At 37.4% G+C, this 21,333-nt stretch overlaps 1 protein-coding gene across 1 annotated transcript in view; it reads left to right on the top strand.

Annotated features, from left to right (window-relative positions):
- The first annotated feature begins 276 nt into the window (after window positions 1-276).
- LOC104604179 (RINT-1 / TIP-1 family) overlaps window positions 277-21,333 on the top strand; it is a 42,193-nt gene continuing 21,136 nt past the window's right edge. Inside the window, exons 1-2 of the mRNA XM_010268446.3 lie at window positions 277-681; window positions 929-1,036. Coding sequence (XP_010266748.1) covers window positions 402-681; window positions 929-1,036 — 388 coding nt within the window. The 5' untranslated portion in view covers window positions 277-401. The remainder of the gene's footprint in view (window positions 682-928; window positions 1,037-21,333) is intronic.

Here is a 21,333-nt window from a genome sequence, read left to right as displayed (position 1 = left end):
TTGTCCACCTTTTGATACTTTTGAGTCCAGACAACCTAATGCTTTGCTCATAGGAATACTCATAAGGTAATATCGTGCAATTTTACTTTTCACAGGTAAACAAGGTCAAGTATGAAACAAAACCAAATTTGAATTTACAACAGCCCATTTGCACTCCCATCCATTTACACAGGTTCAACAAAACGCAGCCTTAACGGTATTTGGACCCATGAGCAAGCCCAATATTTATCCAAGCCCAGTTCCAACTCTGTCTTATTTGTTTTTTTTTTTGGGGGAAATTTAGCACTCGGTTAAATGTTCACACTTCACAGGCTCACAGCAGCGTGGAGGACCACTGGGCTTCGGCATGACTGTTGTGAGGGTTTTTAAGGTTCTGAAGTTCAAAATTTCGAATTTCGCTGATGGAGTCTCTGTTAGCTTTGCCGAATCCCGCTGAACTCCCGCCATATCTGTCGCGGTTTTTGGATGAGAATCTTAAGACTCGCGAAGATCTTTTCAGGGCTCCTGCTCTGGCGAAAGAATTGAAGAAAAATTGCATTGACTTGGACAAAAATCTCATAAAACTTCAGACTAATATTTCTTCGCTTATTACCTCATGGACTGCTCGTTCAGATGGCGCAAAGAACGTCTTTCATCAACTGAATCACAAACTTCGTAATCTTTTCCTCTATCCATCTCAAGGTTCGCAGCTTTCTCCTAATTTTTCTTCACTTTTTTTTTTCCTTTTTTCATATTGTTTTGTTTGTTACTGAATTTAGTTTTCATTTAATAAAAAACCATTTTCTTCGGTTTTAATTTCATGGATTTTGATGGGATTATTGGTTCTAGAGGAAATGATGAAGATATGGATTTTGTTTTGATTGTTCTCCCTTTAAAAGGAACCTGTGTTTTGTGTTTTCGTTTATTGTTTATACTTGCATGGAGCTAGATGAAACGGGGAGGGTAGATCTGAAGAACATTCGAAAGATTTTAGGTGAGGAGCTGCCGTTGCTTGCAAAGGAAGTGCGCCGAATTGAGATGGTTCGCATTTATGCTGGTACTAACTTACATTTTATCTGTCAATATCTGTACTCTATAGTATCACGGTTTATTCCTTCCATGTGTTCCATCGCCTGCGGCATATTTAGTGAGGCTAATAGAAATTGCTGAAATTTGACATACTATTTGATTTGTGAACTTGGAATTTTTAATGAACTGTGATATTTTCCAACTGCTACCAGCTCTGGAATCAATTTCCAAAATTTAGAATTCAGACTAAATGCTTTTTTTCTACTTTTCTGATTTGACCAGATCAAATATATCATAATATGTTGATTACGGATCCCCCCCACCACAACACACACACCGAAAACAAAGACAAAGAAAGGAAAAGAACAAAATCTACTGACCTCATTTTCTGTTTTACTTTTTGATTGGATAGTCACAACAGATCTGGTCAAATTGCAAAGTATAATTGTTTAGTAGAGTGGTCGGCATTGAGACAAGGCTCTGATACCAGTTGTTGGGTTTCTGCCCAAATCAGGTGTTCTTCGAGGGAACACTGCCTCCAAAAGAAGATACAGAATAAGGAAAGGAAAAATATCTCTTTATTATGCCCTACTCTCGGGCTATGGCTATTCATATGCTTCTTATTACAATCGTAACTAATTCTGATTCTCCATCGTGTCTGATAACGGATTCAATTGACATGGCGAGGCTTCCTTCGAGTGTAGACTCAAGTGCTTCTGGTGGCTTCTTTTTGGCGAGGGCTTGGGCCTTGTGATTCCACGATGATGGCTTCTTGTCCACAGGGTATCAGGACCCCCTCTTGATGGGCCTGGGCTTGGGTTTGTGGGCTTGCATTTGAGGTCCTATCAGTGGATGAAAGGATGTCTAAGTTCAGTACAATATTCAATACTAAATAATGGTGTGGCTAGAGATTACTTTCCAGCAAAAGGGGGGTTGAGACAAGGGGATCCCCTATCTCCCTTCCTATTCACTTTAATTGTGGATGTCCTAAGTAGGATGATTTTGGAGGCTGATCAGAATAATTTGTTTAGAGGATGGAGGGTAAGAAGACTTGCGGTGGCAGTCACACATTTGCAGTTTGCAGATGACACCATTTTATTCTGTGAGGGAGGCAATCAAGAGTATATAATAAATCTACGAGAAATCATCAATTCTTTGAATCAGTTTCTGAACTGAAGATAAATTGGGGAAAGAGTTGTATAGTAGGAATAAGCTTGGAATATGAAAACATGAGAGTGATAGCTGAGGCCTTTCGGAATACTTAGGACTACCTTTGGGAGGGAACCCAAGATCAGAGGCCTTTCGGAAACTAGTGGTGGAACAAAGAAATTGGCTATGTAAAAGAGGAATTACTTATCCATTGGTGGAAGAATAACCTTGATAAGACCAACCTTAGCTAACTTGCTAATTTACTTTTTGTCCTCCTTTAGAATTCCAGTGAGGGTAGTAGAGGGGTTAGAGAAATTTATGAGGGACTTTCTTTGGGAGCTTGGGATGAAAAAACAGAACATTTAGTAAATTGGGGTCAAGTTTGCAAGTCAGAAGAAAAGGGAGGTTTGGGGCTGGGGAACATAGTTCAAAGAAACACTTTGTTGTTAGGAAAATGGCTTTGGAGGTTGGGGCTTCGAGAACCCCCTATTTGGTAATATTGGTCATTCATTCATCCTACTAAAATATCTTCTTAAAAAGCAATTAAAGTTCTAAAATCATTATTTTTTGTGTGGGAACTAAGAATTTAGGACCCTAACATGGACTTATTTGGGCTTGCCTCGAGGGGCGTGGCACAAAGGTGGCTCGTAGAATCAGGAATGTAATATGTTTTACATCACATTAGCTACTTTAAGTAATGCAATTGAGGAAAAAAAGACATTGTGGGTTTTACATGCTTGAAAATGTTTTATATGTTTGATTTTATTTTTATTGAATATGCTTTACATGTTATATTTATGTGTTTTAATTTTAGATAATAGGTTTTTTAAAATATTTATTTTAAAATTTAAAATTTATATTTTTTATTAATATTATGTTTAATATTTTTTATGATTTTTTGCATTTTTTGATTTTTTAACATTTTTTTTGATTTTTTAGATTTTTTTTTTAAATTTTGCACCTTGCTTCAAAAAGGTGCGTGCCTTGCCTTGCGCCTTGGGCGCAAATTGATCCCTACACCTTTTTTGTGCTTTGCACTTTTAAAACACCGACTTTAACCCATATAAGATTTTTTTTTTTTAACTTGGACACCTTCTGCTCACTACCTTTGGCACAAAAACCAAGAGGCTGAGTCATGTACACCTCCTCCTCTAAATCACCATTCAAGAATGCATTTCTGATGTCTAATTGGTGAAGATCCCAGTTGAAATTAGATGCCAGTGAAAGGACTCTAATAGAGATCATCGTGGCTACTGGGGTGAAAGTCTCCGCATAGTCCACTCCATACACCTATGTGAAGTTGTGAACCCTTTTGCCACCAATCTAGCTTTGTATCTTTCCACTGTACTATCAACCTTATGCTTCAATGTGAACACCCACTTACATTCCATTGGTTATTTTCCTTTAGGAAGATCTACCAACTCCCAAGTGCCATTCTTGTGCAAGACATTAATTTTTTCCTTCATTACATTTATGCATTCGGGTATGGATAAAGCTTTTGCCACATTTTTAGGAATAGGAACACTGTCAATGAAGGTAAGAAAAACACAAAATAAAGGTGAAACATGATCATAGGAAACAAAGTGAGAGATAGGATGATTAGTAGTATAAGATCTAACACTCTTTCTCTTAGCAATAGGAACATCTACATCATTAATAGTAGAAGAATCTATATCAAGAGGATCAAGCATATCAATAGGAACAAGAGTACCTAGCTTAAAAGGATCTACCTCTGGAGAGTCTGATGATGTTGGTAGATAGCTTTAGGTTGCACAACTCTTGAACTTTATTGGCCCTTGCGATGGCGAAGTAAAACACGGAATGGAGGAGGAAGCTGAACTTGAACATGTTTCTCCTCAACCCTACTCTCCCTCTGAAGAGAAACAGGGAAGAAGGGTTCACTCTCAAAGGACACATCCATGGAGATAATACTTATAAGAAGCACGGTTAAAGCACCAATAGCCCTTTTGAGACGAAGGATAACCCAAAAGAACACAAGGAATAAAACGAGGGTCAAGCTTACCACGAGTAGGAGCCAAGTCATGAATGAAGCAATGACACCCAAAGACACGCATTGGAATGGAGAACAAAGGGGTGTTGGGAAACAAAAGCTTATGTGCACCTTATATTCTAACAACTGAGATGGTATACTGTTGATAGTATATGTAACACACATAACAATGCCCATCCAAAAACGTTTTAGAACATGCATATGTAATAATAATCCATGAGCAACCTCAAGAAGGTGATGATTTTTTCTTTTAGCAGCACCATTTTGTTGAGGTGTTTTAGCACAAGAACTTCGGTGAAGAGACCCACCTGTAGCAAAGAACTTCGTGAGATCACTATGAAAATACTCCTTTGCATTGTTTGACTGGAAAATGTGAATCTTAGCCTAGAATTGAGTAAAGCGTTGAAAATCTTTTACAAGCTTCGACACTTCATCTCTAGATCTCATGGGATAAACCCAAGTATATCTAGAGCAGTCATTAATCAATGTAATGAAATACTTATAGCTAGTTTCAAAAAGGTAGAGTAATAGGGCCCCAAACATTGGGATAAATAATGTGAAAGGGAAATTCAGATCTTTTATTTCTTAGGCCTCGTTCCTTTAATAGATTCTATTAGGGGGGAAAGTTGGTCAATGAGATTGTGATTCCCATTGACTGACTCTCCCATGCTCTTTTTGAAGATTTAGGTGGGACCCACAGTAAATATGTTTTCCCTGGGTATCACTTACCCGAGGAAGTGTTACCCTTCTCTGACTTGGGAAAGTTAACTTTCTTGAGTGGAGAGTAAATGCTCAAAATACAATATTGTAAAAAATACCCATTAAAACAATATAATTCAAAAAACATGGACTTGGGCCCAAGGGTAAAAATGACAAAAGATGGAAAAGTTAACTACTTACCTAGGAAAGTGGGTGAGGCAAAAGAACATGGGAAAATTGAGAGGCCTAGGGGTGGATATGAGCCAAGCCGAGCCGAATATTTGACTATTCAAGCTCAGCTCGACAATAAAATACCAAGCTCAAATTCGGGCTCGAGCTCGATTCGAACTAGAAATATCAGTTCGAATTCGGCTCGAACCAAAAACACTTATCTCGAGCTTGGTTCGACTCGAGCTCGATAATGAACCGATCCTACTCGAGCTCGAATCCGAGCTCCAAATACTTGCCTAGTTGCCCTGCTTGTTTAACAATTAACTTTGTTCTTAATCATTGACCTAGGACTATCAAAAACATTTACAAATCCTTACAAATCCAGACCCACTACTATCATAGATAGCTATTCTAAGTCTCTAAGTTTAGATCCAACACATTATGGGCCTCCTACAAGCAAGCATGCATATACAAAGATAAATCCTGCAAAGTTTTTTAGATTAAACTTAAAAGATGGCTGAAGCATTGTAATAAAAGTTCTTGTTTATAAAGAGACAAAAAAAAAGTATATAGCTGTCAAATTTTATCCACATTAATAAAAAAAAACTAATGCACAAATCCTCTTTCCCTTGGCAGCTTCCAAAACATTCTTTGCATCCGGAGAAACAAAAACATCCTCTAGCTCACAACTTTGTCTTCCCTTCTGCATGTCAATCAAAGAGAAATAAAAACAGGATTAGGATAATCTTTCCTATTTAAAAGAGAATGCAAAGTCAATGGCCTACAATTCAGCACTATTTGACAAGATCATGACAGCCTACCATCTGGACAAATGACAACAAAATGAAACAAGCATGTGTTTAAAAGAAAATATTATCTTACTTTCTCCTATTTAAGATTGAAAGGTCCAAGTTGACTTCAACCTCATTTCTTTCTCTTTCTCTTTCTCTTTCTCTCTCTCTCTCTCTCTTTATCTTCAGAAACTATTTATAAAGATAGTTTATTGGATATGTACAGAAAGTGGTGAGAACTTTGGTTTTCCTTAGAATTTATTTAAGTTATTCGATCATAATATTTTTAGTGAGACATTTGATTATTAATTGATATTTGATAAAATTTTGAGGTCAGTAAAGACTTTGTTGGAATGAAATAACATAGCTCATATTTCTGCCAGCCTCTCTTCACATGGATGTGCTATTAGCATGCTTTTCATGTGACAAGGATGCATTTGTTAAGTTATGAAGACATGACTTCTTTGGTAAATTGATAGACTGAAAACCTGTGGATGTAAAGTTCAATTACCTTGTTCAGTATATTGTTTTTATGATCATTTCAGTAAACAACTCCCTGTAGAGTTCAACTGTAATTATTACACTAGATTATTGGCATCTTGTTGTTACTTGCCTTGATTTAGTTCGTGTTAGATTTTATTTTCTTCATCCTTGGTGTGGGTTATGCAATATGCCCCATTTTCTCTGTTAGGAGGTTTTGCATATGGTTATAAGAGTCCAATATAGGTGGACCGGTTGGTAAAGAAAATAAGCAATTAGGATTAGGATTTAATTAGGATATGGTTTGCTAAGAAATTAAGCATCAGAAGTAATTTAATTAGGATTCAAATACACTAATAAACTCCTTGTCTACAACTGAAACCTTGTCAAATTTATTATAAATTTGGGGAAGTTTGCATTTCAGGTTTAAGGAATAAGGGAATAAAGAGGATATCTGATTAATACATGTTGTCCTTTTGGTAAAAGGAATTCATTAAGCTACAATAAATCCAAACTATCTCATTGAGATGATGAGTAACCATTAACCAAGAAACAATGCAACATTTCTGTTGAAAAAAGGATTACCTGTATGCACACTTTCAGCTTTGAAACTTGCAAGCCACTATCCAGAAATGGGTAGAATTATCTCAGTTTGTTTTTTGTTCACCTACAAAAGGATAGTTTAAATTAGTGATAAATAAATGAAAGTATAAATGAGGTACCACTAAGCAATAATAAGCTGAAATTAAATGTAGTATACCTTTTGTTTCTTCTTCACCCCATGAAGGAATCCCCTCCACAAATCAAAGCTTGAACAGTTTCTGGAGCCAAAGATGCACGGTAAGGATCAATTACCCTACCACCAACACTAAAAGTAGCTTCTGAAGCTACTGTGGATATTGGAATGGCAAGAATCTCAGATGCCATCTTTGTCAACACTTGATATTTCAAATTATTAGCCTTCCACCATTCCAAACTATTGAACTCATAATGTGAACTTTCTTCCTCACAAATATATACACCCTCCTCAAGATACATTTCTAACTCTGATTTTGGTGAGGGAATGGTCTGAACTCTCTTCACATAACTCATCAATTTTGACCATCCAGAACTTGATGATTGAGATTTGGAACTAGAACTTACAGAAGATTTGTGACTACCATTCCCTTTAGTAGAGGATTGCTCACTACTAGAAGCATTATAAGCAGCCACATACTCATTATAAAGTTGGTATAAAGCACCTCAAACCTGATTAATGTTCTTTCTAGCTTCATCTTCTGGATATTTTTCTGAAAACACATTTCAACCAACCTCAACTTGCACTTTGGATCCAAGACGGAAGTTACTGCCATTAATAGATTACATTCACCCCAATACTTATCAAACTTCTCCTTCATTTTCCCAACCATTCGTTAAATGAAATTATTTTCATCCATTGACTTCAAATTCAGAATTTCCTTTACCCTATAGATCTCACTAAGGTACAAATTAGAAGTAGGGTAGTCACTACCAGAAATAATGTTAGTAACTACACTGAAAACTTCAAGTACCTCACACACTTTCTCCACTTTTTCCCAATCTTCAAGAGTTGGCAAGTAATCATAGTTTGGCTCCTTTTCTTGAAACCTTGGAAACGCATCTTTGAATTTCAAAGTACAAGACATCATCTCAAAAGTTGAATTTCAATGGGTGGGGCAATCAAAAACCAACTTCTTTGCACCAAGTTGTAATTGTTGTAGAATTTCAGAAAAAGTTTGTTTCCTTGCCTCAAATTGGTTAATGTTCTTCACTCACGCACATTTTCTATGATGTAACCAATCTCACCAAAACCGTCTTGAACCAACAAATTTAGAATGTGTGCACAACATTGGACATGAAGTAACTTTCCATCACAACAAGGTTGAACGGTTGAATAACTAAAAATTACATATTTCAATATTAAATTCATTTTTAATGACGTGGATGCAACTTGCAAGATGAACCGAAATCACATAAGTCTCTATAGAAGCCATAAGAAGAAGAAAAAGGAGACTTGGAATCGATTTGTAGCTTGTCAATTTTTCTAGGGCTTTTGAGCTTGTCGTAGTGATTTGCAGGTTGCAGCTTTTCAACGAGCCAACAACCTGGAACCGATTTGGTGATTTGCAGCTTGTTGTAGAGTCACAGACTGTAATCGGTAATCCTCTTCACTTGTCGCACTGCTCCCTTGCTCTGTTCATCTATTCGTGAACTTCTCACTTCTCAAACCTCAGTTCTTCCAACTCCCAAGTTTCAATCGAATGAGGGTTTTTTCTTTCCCTCCCATCCCATTACACAAAGTAAGAAAAAATCTAAGATACAATAGGGACCACAATATAAGTCTGTTTACACCAATAAAATTAAATATAAATCATATAATTATATATGAATATTACATATAAATATAGAAATTATATATATATATATATATATATATATATAGGGCTCGAATAGGCTCATGAGCCTAACGAACTGAATTTCATAGTATTCGAGCTCAGCTCGATTAGTAAACGAGCTCGATACTCAAGCTCGAATTCGGTTTGAAGCTCAGTTTGGACTGAGCTGAGTCGAGCTTTTCACGAGCCGAGCTCGAACAACTTGTGAAAAGTTCGGTTCGTATCCACCCCTGGAGAGGCCTCATTTACCTGGGAAAATTTAACAAAAAAGAACATGGGTAAGTCCATTGACCCGGGTAAATGGCCTCCTGGTAAACGAATGGGGTCTTAAAGGAAAGAACTTCTACAATGTTTACTTAATTGACATGTCTGACACCACAACTCATTTACTGACAGACTTAAATAATTTTGGAAACACTACTTTTAACAACTCAAAAGAAAGATGATTGTGTCATAAGTAGGCTTGACTCTCACTAAACGGACTTAAAGACATTGTAGCCACAAGACCAGTTTTATTCTCCAACACGTAGAGACCATCCGCCATACTTCTACCAATTGTCCTCTCAGAGGTCAAATCCTGGAACACACAAGAAGTGGGGAAAAAAGTTACTAAGTCATTTAGGGAATGAGTAATGCTACTAATGGAAAGTAAATTAATAGGCAATTTTGGAACATGCAATACATTAGAGAGGGTAAGGCCAAAAGGAAGGGAGATAGTTCCATGACTAGCTATGGTAGAAATGACCCATAAGTCAATCTCACCTATCTCTCCCAGAAAGGAGGTTATATGCTTGAAACAAATTTCACTTACCAGTCATGTGATTTGAAGCCCCTAAGTCAATTATCCAAGGAGAGTCAGATGTATAAGATGGCACATTGAAGGTAGTGGTAGAGTTACTTGATGTAGATGCAAAAGAGGTAGGAGTAGGGCTAGAATCCACCTGACGAAGTCTTACCATATAATTCCAAATGGTCATGAAAAGAGTTGATAATCTCTTCCTTGGGATCAGAACTAGAGGAACGTTCTTGAGATATAGTGGGGTAAGTCTCTTGAGAGGCCACATTTGCTGAGTTATATTTCTTTGACTCTGTTGAATTGGCTTCTTAGTCTGATCTCTAGTGTGTTTGCATCACTGACAATGAGTGCACCAAAGTTTGTCTTTATCACTCACCCTCTTTTGAAAGTCACCCTTCTTAAAAGAACCTCTCCATTTCCATTTGTACCTCCTTTGACTACAAAGGAAACTGGATACCCCTTTTAATAGGGGTGAGCAAATGGTTTATTCGGTTAAAAACCAAATTGAATAAATCGAAAATTTTAAAACCAGAATTTTAAATGGAAAAACTGAACTGAAACCGAAACTTTTGGTTCAATTTTCGGTTATTTTGTTTAAAACCGAATTTCATCACTATATGTATTTTAATATATATATATATATATATTATAGATATTATATATGTATTATATATTAAAAATATATTGTTCAATATATATATATATATACTAAATTATGTATTTTAATATATAATATAATACAATATGATATATTATACATGTTATATATGTATTATATGTTAATATATATTATATAGATAATAAACTTAGGCTAACTTTGTTTTTTCGGCTAACTGAAAAACCTGAAAACTGAAACTGAAACCGAAATAACCAAAAACCAAAGAAAACCGAAACTGCAAATTTCGGTTTTAACTGAACAATGCTCACCCCTACCTTTGAACAATTCATTACATTTCTTTAACTCTCTTCAAACTGGACTAAGGCATAGACCTCCTGGACTAAAGGGAGGTCCTTACTTTCCAAGATTTGCACCCTGATAGACTCATACACAGGATTCAGTTCCAAGAGGAAAGCAAATACTCGATGTTGGGAGACAAGGCACTTGTAGGCTTTTGCATCTTTATCACATTTCCAATTCACACTTTGATAATGATCCAACTCCTTCCAAATCAATGTCAAATCTGAGTAAGATATTGACAGACTTCTCTCCCCTTTGCTTACAACTGGATGATTCAGCTTGCAATTGGTATATCTTTGCATAGTGCCTTTGCTCTGAATAGTTAGATTTTTGTTTGTTCCCATGTTTCATAAGTTGTTTCAGCCCACATAAAGGTCTTTCTCACTTGTGGCAGCATAGAAACTAAGAGCCACAACATAACTATACTTTTCTCTTGATCCCATTTGTCATGTTCAGCATTTCCAATCTTTGGATCCTTTACTTTACCATTGATATAGCCTATTTTCCCTCTAGCAGTAATGTAGAGCTTAATTCCCCTAGACCCCTCAAGGTAGTTAAGTCCATCAAAGGGGATTACAGCCATAGGGAAATTCATATGCAGCCTCCCCACTCAGTCCATTTTGACTTGCGGAAACACTGGAAGATGCAGAATAGGACATGATCCAGTTCATTGTTCAACTCCAAATACAGCTGATGGAGGCGCCCAAGGATCACTTCTAACACAGGTTTCTAGGTTGTTTTCAGGTCTAAACAGATTCAACAGCCACAGTGCATCACACTTCCAGGCCACTTAATCACCACAACCACCAGGAGAGAACACAACTAGTGTTGTCACATCAAAAAACCAGGTCATATGTGACCTACAGGAACTTCATATTCAGTTACAAGGATCACACGATCCACAAAGTGGTTAAAAAATCACAGAACCTTCTCACAGCATTCAGCCACCTTAGATTTATAGGTTTTCTTGGTACATGCCCAAGAAGAAGAGAGAAAGGAAGAAAAACATCTTTTATATCAGTCATTGGTGTGTTTCTTGAGCCCAATCTGGAGAAGACAGCAAGAAGAGGAAGAGAAAAGATGATCGATCTGCTCTTAGGCCTAGTATTTGCGCTCTGATACCATATTATCAGTAAAAAAGGCAGAAAAAGTGGAGGAAGAAGAGAGAAGGGAGAGAAGAGAGAGATTGGGGATCTAAAACGGTGCTGGTGGTGCCAATTCTAATCAATATATATGGGACGACATATTAAAAAATCTAAAAAAGACAACAGTGTTCTTGTGGCACATACTATATAAAATATTAACAATTTCAACACATCTAATGGTATTTTTTCCTGTGCTTTTTTCTTCAACTCCCTTGTGCAAATAACTGTAGGGGGAGAGGATTTCCTAGTGAAAGAGATTTGGAGCAAGCCCATTCAACCCAAAATTCCAGCTCTTTGCTTGTAGGTTTTTCTTGGAAAGGTGAACACCTGTGACATGCTGCAAAAGAGGAGACCACACAAGTGCCTCTCCCCTCACATGTACTATCTTTGTTATGCAAATGGTGAATCCCTACATCACTTATTGATCTATTGTCCTTTTGGGCTCTTTGTTTGGGAGACTTTTTTCTCTCTCTTTGTTTGCAAGTGGAGCACTCCTTAGGATGTGGTGAGTCTTTTCAACCCAAGCTTTTTAATGCAACTAACAAGAAGGGGAAGGACAATGCGGAAATCAGTTAGGGTGGCTATGATGTGGACTATACGGAAGGAAAGGAATGCAAAAATATTCAATGAGAAATACAGACCAAAAGAATTGGTGGAAACCATAAAGATAAAACTTGCAAATTGGGTAAAAACACTTAAGCTTTTCCAACGTTTATCCATAGCTAATATAATGCAGGCATGGAAGGAAGTGGCTTATTCCTTTAAGAAGAAAGAAAAGATAGGGATGGAATGGAAAACCCTCGACTTCTAATAAATTAAAGCTGAGTTTTGATGGGAGTTCCATAGGAAACCCGGGGCTGGCAGGCATTCGTGGTGTATTTAGAGACTCAACAGACAAAATGTTGGCAATGTATTCAAGGCCTATAGGGGTAGGCGGCTCAATAAAGGCTGAGTTACTAGCCTCTTTTTAGGGGTTAAAACTTTCCAAACAAGAAGATTTTAAAAACTCGAAGGTTGAAGGGGACTCAAAACTGGTAATCTCTTAGTCTAGCACTAGGGGTAATGCTCCTTGGATCTTGTAGTGAGAATGGACCAAATGGGCCTTAGTGTCTTTATTCTTTTAAGTTATGTTTTAAGTTTATGTTCTTTCAATTATGGGCTTCTTTTGTTTTATTTTATTATTTCTTTAGTGCTATCCACCCCATTAAGGGCATCTAGGGAATTGTACTCAGTTTAGAATTAAGAGAATAAAAGATATCTTAGGGGGGCTAGAAAGGATCAAGCTCTTCTCTTCTCTCCTTTCCCTTCTTTTCTTCTTCCTTTTTCTTCTTCTACAAACCTCTGTTGAAACCTTTCTTTCTTCTTTCTTTTCTTCTCTTTTTCTATATTTTCTAAATTATTGCAGGTGTGTTTCACAACTTGGTACGGAGCAAGTTCTTACCTTCAACATCTTTCTCCTTTCTTAGCCCATACACAGTGTGTATGGAGAACTGATTGGCTGATCAATCAGAAACTTATGTAGCCCAGTTAGGAGGGTTTTTGGAAAGTTTTGTGGAGATTTTCATCCTTAGTTGAAGTCTAAGGAAGGTTCTTGGAGATTTTTTCCGAAAACCCTAGATAGTTGGAGAAATCCTGTTATAGTTCCTAGAGACACTTTGAAGCTGGTGCTTGGGGATCAAAGGGGATCTCTTTGATTTCTATTAAGGGCGGTTTGGGTTGGACAGAGTTCTGGAACCTTTGGTAAGAGCGGTTGAAGTTTCTCTCCTTCTTTCGTCCTATCAGGTCCTATGAAACCCTAGTTTTGGATGGTTGAAGAGTAGTTCTTTGCTTGGAACAACAAATCAAGCTTAGTAAAACTCTAATTTGATTTTCGTTTGCATCTATTCACTCAGTGGAGCAAACTGGAGGAGAAATCAAATATCCCACATATTCCGGGTTCGGACATGGGGGGCTAGTGGAGACTTTGTGAGAGGTAGTGACCATTGTGAAGTTGGATGGAACCAATTAGTTAGCTTAGTCTTAATCAATAAAATATGTGTAGTAGAGGAAAATGGGGTTACATCACCGGGAGCAAGAAGAAACCGATGGAGGACGATCCTACCTATGAAAGGTGGATGCAGGAAAACTACACAGTAGTGGGCTAGTTAGTGAGCTCTATGTAGCTACATATTAGTCAGCACTACTTGTGGATGGAATCTGCAAAGGAAGTGTGGGGTAATGTCACAGAGACCTATTCCCAAAAGTTGAATGTTGATCGGGCCTACAAATTGAAGAATGATGTGAATAATCTAAGACAAGGGGAGAAACCCTTAGTTGTCTACTTCTCCATGCTGAAAACTCTTTGGCAAGAGATTGATTTGATGGAAACTATTGTTTGGTGTTGTACAAAGGATTCAAAAACACATAGGAAGTTGGTGGAAATAAATCGAGTCTTTGAGTTCCTCACTGAACTCAACCCAGAGTATGATATTGTGAGGCAGAATGTTCTGGAAAAGGATGAGGTGACTTTGTATCAGGCTTATGCTACGGTGAGTAGTGAGGAGAGCAGAAGATAGGTTTAGTTTGTAGAGTCGCAGGTTGTTCACTATGCTAATGTTGGAATGAAGTCGAAGGTTAATGTTGGGTAGAAAGATGTTATCTATGAGTATTGCAAGAAGCCTTACTAAAGACAATTGTTGGAAGTTGCATCCAGAACTCATTCCTAATAGACTCAAGAATGGAAACAATGGAAAGAGGATTAAGAATGGAGAAGGTGGAAATGCAAATGTAGCCACCTCTTCATAACATGAATAAGGGCATAGTGGTGACAAATTAGTGGGAGAGCAAATTGCAGCCACTCGGGCTGAGTATGAGAAGTATGGCTGAATAATCAGTCATTTGGAGTCTATTGCTACAACATCTACTTCATCACAGACAGTTCCTTCCTCTACGTATGCACATTCAGGTATTCGTGCCACTACAAATCAGGCTACTATTTTAGGTTCTCATAAAATCCCTTGGATAATTGATTTTGGTGCCTCTGGCAATATGGCCAGTGTTTCACATTTATTCACCTCTTATCAACTCATTTCTGGTCGAGACAAGATATCCCTAACCTTATTATCTGTTTCGTGCCACTACAAATCATGGTACTATTTCAGGTACTCATAAAATCTCTTGGATAATTGATTTTGGTGCCTCTGGCCATATGACCAGTGTTTCACATTTATTCACCTCTTATCAACTCATTTCTGGTCGAGACAAGATATCCCTGACCTTTTTATCTGTTCTTCATGTACCTAAACTTAATACCAATTTGCTTTCAGTAATTTAACTAAATCCTTGAATTGCTGTGTGACTTTTTTCCCTTCATATTGTGTTCTTAAGGACATGAAATCTTAGGAGGTGACTGGGAGTGGCCATGAGGCAAATGGGATGTATCTATTAGACATGCCTGAGTAGAGCCAAGTTGTTTTGATCATAATTCATAAAAAAAGAACTTGAGTAGAATTAGGGTTTCCCTATTCAGGGTGTATAAGTATGCACTGTTTGCTAAAACCCCTTAATTATATTCCTTGAAGGAAATACCCTTTGATTTTGATTTTATGTGAAAGAGCTACTTTGTAAGGGTTAAACCCGATAATAGGTATAAGCAGTCCCATTAGCTTGGACTCTTAGCGGGTTATACGCATGAGTGGGCCCCACAATTTGGTAAATAGGTCATGAGACCCATACGCCATTGGGTACTTATGTATTTAAACTTATACATCTTAATAGTGAGTCTCGTTGACCGGTAAAAAGTGGGACTCACTATACTGATTTGGTGGTGGGCATGACCCACCTTAATATTTTAAACTTAAATATTTTGACAATGGGCCCCGCTGACAGGTGGGACTCACTAGTTTGATTTAATGGTGGGCATGGCCCACTTTAATGTTTTGAATTTAAATATTTTGATAGTGGGCCCTGCTGATAGGTGGGACCCACTAGTTTGATTTGATAGTGGGCATGGCCCACTTTAATATTTTAAACTTAAATATTTGACAATGGGCCCCGTTGACAGATGGGATCCACTAGGTTGATTTGTTAGTGGGCATGGCCCACTAAAAGATTTTAAACTTAAATATTGACAGTGGGCCCTGTTGACAGGTGGGACCCACTAGTTTGGTTTAATAGTGGGCATGGCCCACTTTAAGGTTTTAAACTTAAATACTTTGGTAGTGGGTCTCGTTGATAGGTGGGACCCACTAGGTTGATTTATTAGTTGGCATAGCCCACTTTAAGATTTAAACTTAAATATTTTGACAATGGGCCCCGTTGAGAGGTGGGACCCACTAGATTAGTTTGATAGTGGGTGTGGCCCACTTTAATGTTTTTATATTGAATATTTTAATAATGGGCCCCACTAGATTAGTTTGATAGTGGTGTGGCCCACTTTAATGTTTTTATATTGAATATTTTAATAGTGGGCCCCACTAGGTTGGTTTGATAGTGGGCATAACACACTTGAATATTTTAAAGTAAAAAAAAATTCCATAGTGGGCCCACTTATAACCCACTGTTAATTTGGTAGTGGGCATTTAGATTATATTTTAGTTATCTATTTAGATATATATTTTTTATTACTAAGGTGGATAGGATCCATCGATTGAATCTTAACTAATTCAGGGGGTAATGTAATTCATCTTCTTAAAGTGGATAAGATCCACCTTATATAACAATAGGTCCCTTTGTAACAATTGGCAGCAAACTAAAACAGTGGGTCCTAGGGGTCTATCATTTACAAATGGCAATATTGGCTGCAGCAAACCAGTACATCTGTCCTCCTTCTCATGTCTGCAACGCATGTGGTGTCCCCTTTTTAAGTGGATAAGATCCACTAACAGTGTACAATAGGTGGCAAAGTGCTGTTACAGATCAACACACCTGTCCCATTTTATATGTATTGACAACACTGTGTTAGCCTATTGAAATACTTTAGGGTGGATAGGATCCATCGAGATATCAGAGGCTCCCCAGATATACATATATATATTTAATTTGAAATAAGCTTTCGAGTTCTAATAGAACTCTAAAGAAGAGAGAGAGAGAGAGAGAGAGAGAGAGAGAGAGAAGATAAGGATTGAAATAGATAAAATTTTACAGAGATAGAAGGAAAGAATAAGATTTATACCTGTGTAAGCCTATCCTTACACCTTAATCAGCTGAACTTCAACTTCCCTCTCTTCCTCTCTCTTCCTCTCTCTTCTCTCTTTTTTTTCTTTCTTTCTTATCTCTTTCTCTCCTCCCTTCTATCTGCCGACCCAATTTTCTTCTCCTCTCCCCCTTATATAGAGGGAAACAGTTATGGGGTAGGGAGGTTAGAGCAACCTCCCCACTCTTCATACATGGGGTGGTTGCTTAACTCCTCCCCATAACCAGAACTTAAATTTTGAACTTATGTGGAGTGGGCCAGCTGTCAAATATGCCACCCCCTCAAGCTTTATTAATTTATATTATTTTATTATTTTTTTACATCATATATTTTTAGTCCTAAACTGACTGCCCCCTCAAGCCTTATCTTCTTATCTAGGAGATAAGGTTAAAGGAGATAAGGCTTGACCTTAGTCCCTTTTTAATGAGACCACTACGAGATGTGATTTCTGTTGTAGTTGGTCCCAAGGACACACCGAGAATCCCAAGAAGTGATCTGCAAGAAGTCTTTACCTATTGTTGATTCCTCAAATTCAAAGGGATGTGGTATTCGTCATCTCTTGTGTTTCTCAGATGAAGAAGTTTGTGACATAAATTTCAAGAGGGCAAGATATCCAAGACCCAATGAATTTCAAGAGACGAGTAATGTGGCAAGGGTTGTTGACTCTCCCATAATAATTTCTGATGAACCATTAGATATGGAGCATATGAGGATATCACTCATCCATTTGATGACCTTGATCCCATTCTCATGCCAAGTAGCAATGTAGGTGGACATGATCTTTCAAACGACTTTCATATAGTTCATCATACTGATTCTTCTCCTCAAGTGGAGATGATAGGTGGGATTGTAGCAGAGGATTTGGAACAACCAAGTGATGCAAAAGAAGATAATCCTTTTGTTACTGCAATATCTAATTTTCATGGCAGCATAAATTCACTTATTTTAAATTTGATTGAGACTACCATCAATACGATAAGGAGGAAGATTGAGAAGGCATCTCCTAAGGCATTGATTTTGGGTAGACAAAAGATTGAGGATATAATCAGTTTGTTAAAGGGTATGGCCCTTTAGTCTCCTTTAAGGCAATCTAAGGTTGAATCTATTATCAAGAACACCCAAATCATCATTCAACAAGTTGTTGAAATCGAGGAGTTAGATGATATTATTTGAGCAGGTCCAAATATAGACATGCTTCATTTTGAGAAAGTATCTTCTCAACATCACGACTGCTTGAAGCAAATTAAATAGGTTAATGAGACTGTTGGGACTTTGGGAGAGAAGTTTGGATATCAAGAATTCTGATTTGATTATGTTAGAGAAGGAGCTCCAATAGATTGAAGATAAAGCCAAATCCTTAAGAGAGAAATTTGAAGCTGATAAGATATCCAAGTTAAAACTTCAAGGTGACATTGAGGCCTTGAAGCAAGAATTGGAAGGGCATGAAAAGGCCGAGGCAGAGCTCAAGATAGCAAAGCTTGAGGCTAGTGGAAACATTCTTGTGGAATTTGAAGAAAAGAAGAAAGCCAAAGCTTCCTTACTAGAGAAGTACTCCTCTCGGGGTACTCTTTTTGATGGTGCTTGATGCATTTTTTATATATATATACATATATTTTGATAAATAATGAAGAGAGATTTTTTTAGGGAATGTTTATCATGTTTAATGAAGTACTTATTTACATTTTTTTTGTTTCAAGAATGAATATTCATTTTTTTTTATTTTGCCGTTCACAGTTTAAACTCATGCGGGCTAGGAGTATAACATCAATATATGTTTAACAATGTTGTGGCTGCACCTATATGTGTTAGGCTGCCTACGTACCCGTTTAGGGATCAAGCCAACGTAGTTCATGTTCTACAGTTTAACCACATGAGAACAAATGGTGGGACTTTTTTTTTTTTTGCTTATCTCAATAGTTTAACCACGTAAGAGACATTGGTGGTTTGTTTCATTAGTTTAACCACATAAGAGGCATCGGTGGTTTGTCTCATCAGTTTAATCACATAAGAGGCATCCGTGGTTTTGCTTGCTTTTTTTTTTTTTTGTTTAAGCGTAGAAACGCTTAATTTTCCATTTACACAACGATATTTCACTTGGCCCTTGGGGTCCGATAGCTCATATGCACCTCTTGGGAAGACTTTTGTGATAACATATGGACCTTCCCATTTTGGCTCAAACTTCCTTGAGGTTTTCCTTGTAACTTTGATAGGCCTTTTGACAGTTGGAACTAAATCTCCTATCGCAAATGATCGATACTTAACTTTTTTATTAAAGGCACCTGCAACTTGGGCTTGGTAAACTTCTAGCCTTTGTTGAGCTACAAGCCTTGTTTCATCGAGGTCCTCTAATTCAGCGAGCCTTATTCTTGCATTTTCTTCAGGATGCGTAAGCTGTACAACAATCCTTAAAGAAGGGAGTTGAACTTCTAGGGGAAGAACAGCTTCTGCCCCAAATACCAAGTTATATGGTGTGCATCTTATAGCTGTCCGAACTGTAGTATGATGAGCCCAAAGGGCTTCTGGGAGGTGTTCATGCCAATCCCTTTTGTTACTTGACACCATTTTCTTAAGAATTTTGCATATGACTTTGTTGAAGGCTTCGACTTGTTCGTTTGATTACGGGTTATAAGCTGAGGTCTTTGCATGATGGATTTTATATTTCTCGCATAATTTCACCAATGCCTTACACTTGAAGTATGTGGCGTTGTCAGATATGATTTTAGATGGGATACCATATCTATATATGATGTGATTTCGGATGAAATTAGCAACATCAATTGCGTTAACCTCCTTTAATGCTATTACCTCTGCCTACTTAGAGAAATAGTCTGTAGTTGCTATAATGTATGAGTGGGATTTTGAGGATGGTGGTTTAATAGGACCAATTACATCCAATCCCCCATGTTTCAAATGGCCAGGAAGATGTGGTAGGATGCAAGGGCAATGGTGGTTGGTAAATAAAGTCACTATGTATTTGGCATAACTTACAAGATGCTGAAAATTTTATTGCATCTTGGACCATGGTAGGCCAGTAATAACCTAGCCTTTTTAATTGACCGGCAAACTTTGGTCCAGCTTGATGGGCTCCACATGTACCAGAGTGGACTTCATATAAGGCATCCTTTACTTCTGCATCTGATAAGCATCTTTGTAGGACTCCTTCAAAAGATCTCCTATACAAAGTATCACCGAAATATGTAAAGCGAGGGGTTTGGTGTCGGATATCGACCCTTTTCTTTGGATCGATAGGTAACCTCCCATGTTGTAAATATTCAATGATGGGTTGTCTCCAATCTGCATCTTCCTCAACTTCATAAACTGTGACCATGTTCATAGTTGTTACTTCTTGTCTTTGACAGGTGATGCAATTTTTCAGGATTTGCATTGCATCCAATATAATAGTGGGCAAAAAATAACCCAATTCTTCTAAATGTCCTACCAATTCTAGGACATCCTTGTGCACATAACATTCTCTTGCATTCACCTCTTGCAGGGCATGAAGAGCTTCATCTTTGGATAAGCACTTTAACAAAATCCCATTGACGGATTTCTTGTATAAAGTACCATTTATATATCTAAAGTGTGAAGCTTGATGTTGTATACTTGCACTTCTTCTTGGATGCAATGGAACAAGCCCATATTGTAAATAATTAATTATGGGCACTCTCCGATCTATAGCTTCTTGTTTTGGAATGGTAGAATACTGATGTATTTCATTTTATTGCCAATCGACATATTTATACAGTAAGCTGCTGCAATAAATAGAAAGTAGAAAAATAGAAAGAAAAGAAAATAGAAAGAAAGAAATAGAAAGAAAAACTTTCTAAATCAATCATTCCACAATCCTAGGAATATATACAATTCTATTTTTACACAACTATCAAATATAGATCTGCACCAGTAACCCCACGTTTTCCAACACTCCCCCTCAAGCTGGTGAATAGAGATCCTCCATTCGTTGCTTGGCTATAATTCTTCGAAAGTCTATACTATTAAGCCCTTTAGTAAGTACATTGACCAGTTGTCCTTTTGTAGACACATAGGGAGTGCAAATCAACTTGCTGTCCAGTTTCTCTTTTATAAAGTGTCGGCCAATTTCGATGTGCTTTGTCCTGCCATGTTGAATAGGATTGTGAGCAATATTGATGGCTGACTTGTTGTCACAATATAGTTTCATAGGCTCTTCTCGTGGAATCTTCAGGTCTTCTAAAATTATCTTCAACCAGAGTAATTCACACACTCCTTGTGCCATAGCCCTGAATTCTCCCTTTGCACTTGACCGAGCCACTACATTTTGCTTCTTACTCCTCCAAGTGACTAAGTTTCCTCCCAAGAAGGTACAATAACTAGAAGTGGACCGTCTATCTACTGGAGATCCTGCATAATCGGCATCTGTGCTTCAAGAGCTAGTCCCCCATTTATTCTGAATAAAATTCCTTTTCCTGGATTGGCTTTCAAATAGTGCAGAATTCGATGAGCAGCCTGTAGATGAACTTCTTTAGGATTATGCATAAACTGACTTATTACACTTACAACAT

The sequence above is a fragment of the Nelumbo nucifera genome, chromosome 2, assembly GCF_055504915.1.
Source record: "Nelumbo nucifera cultivar China Antique chromosome 2, China Antique-T2T, whole genome shotgun sequence".
NCBI lineage: Eukaryota > Viridiplantae > Streptophyta > Magnoliopsida > Proteales > Nelumbonaceae > Nelumbo > Nelumbo nucifera.
Note: the sequence above shows the minus strand (reverse complement) of the source record. Positions and strands in the feature narration are given on the sequence as shown.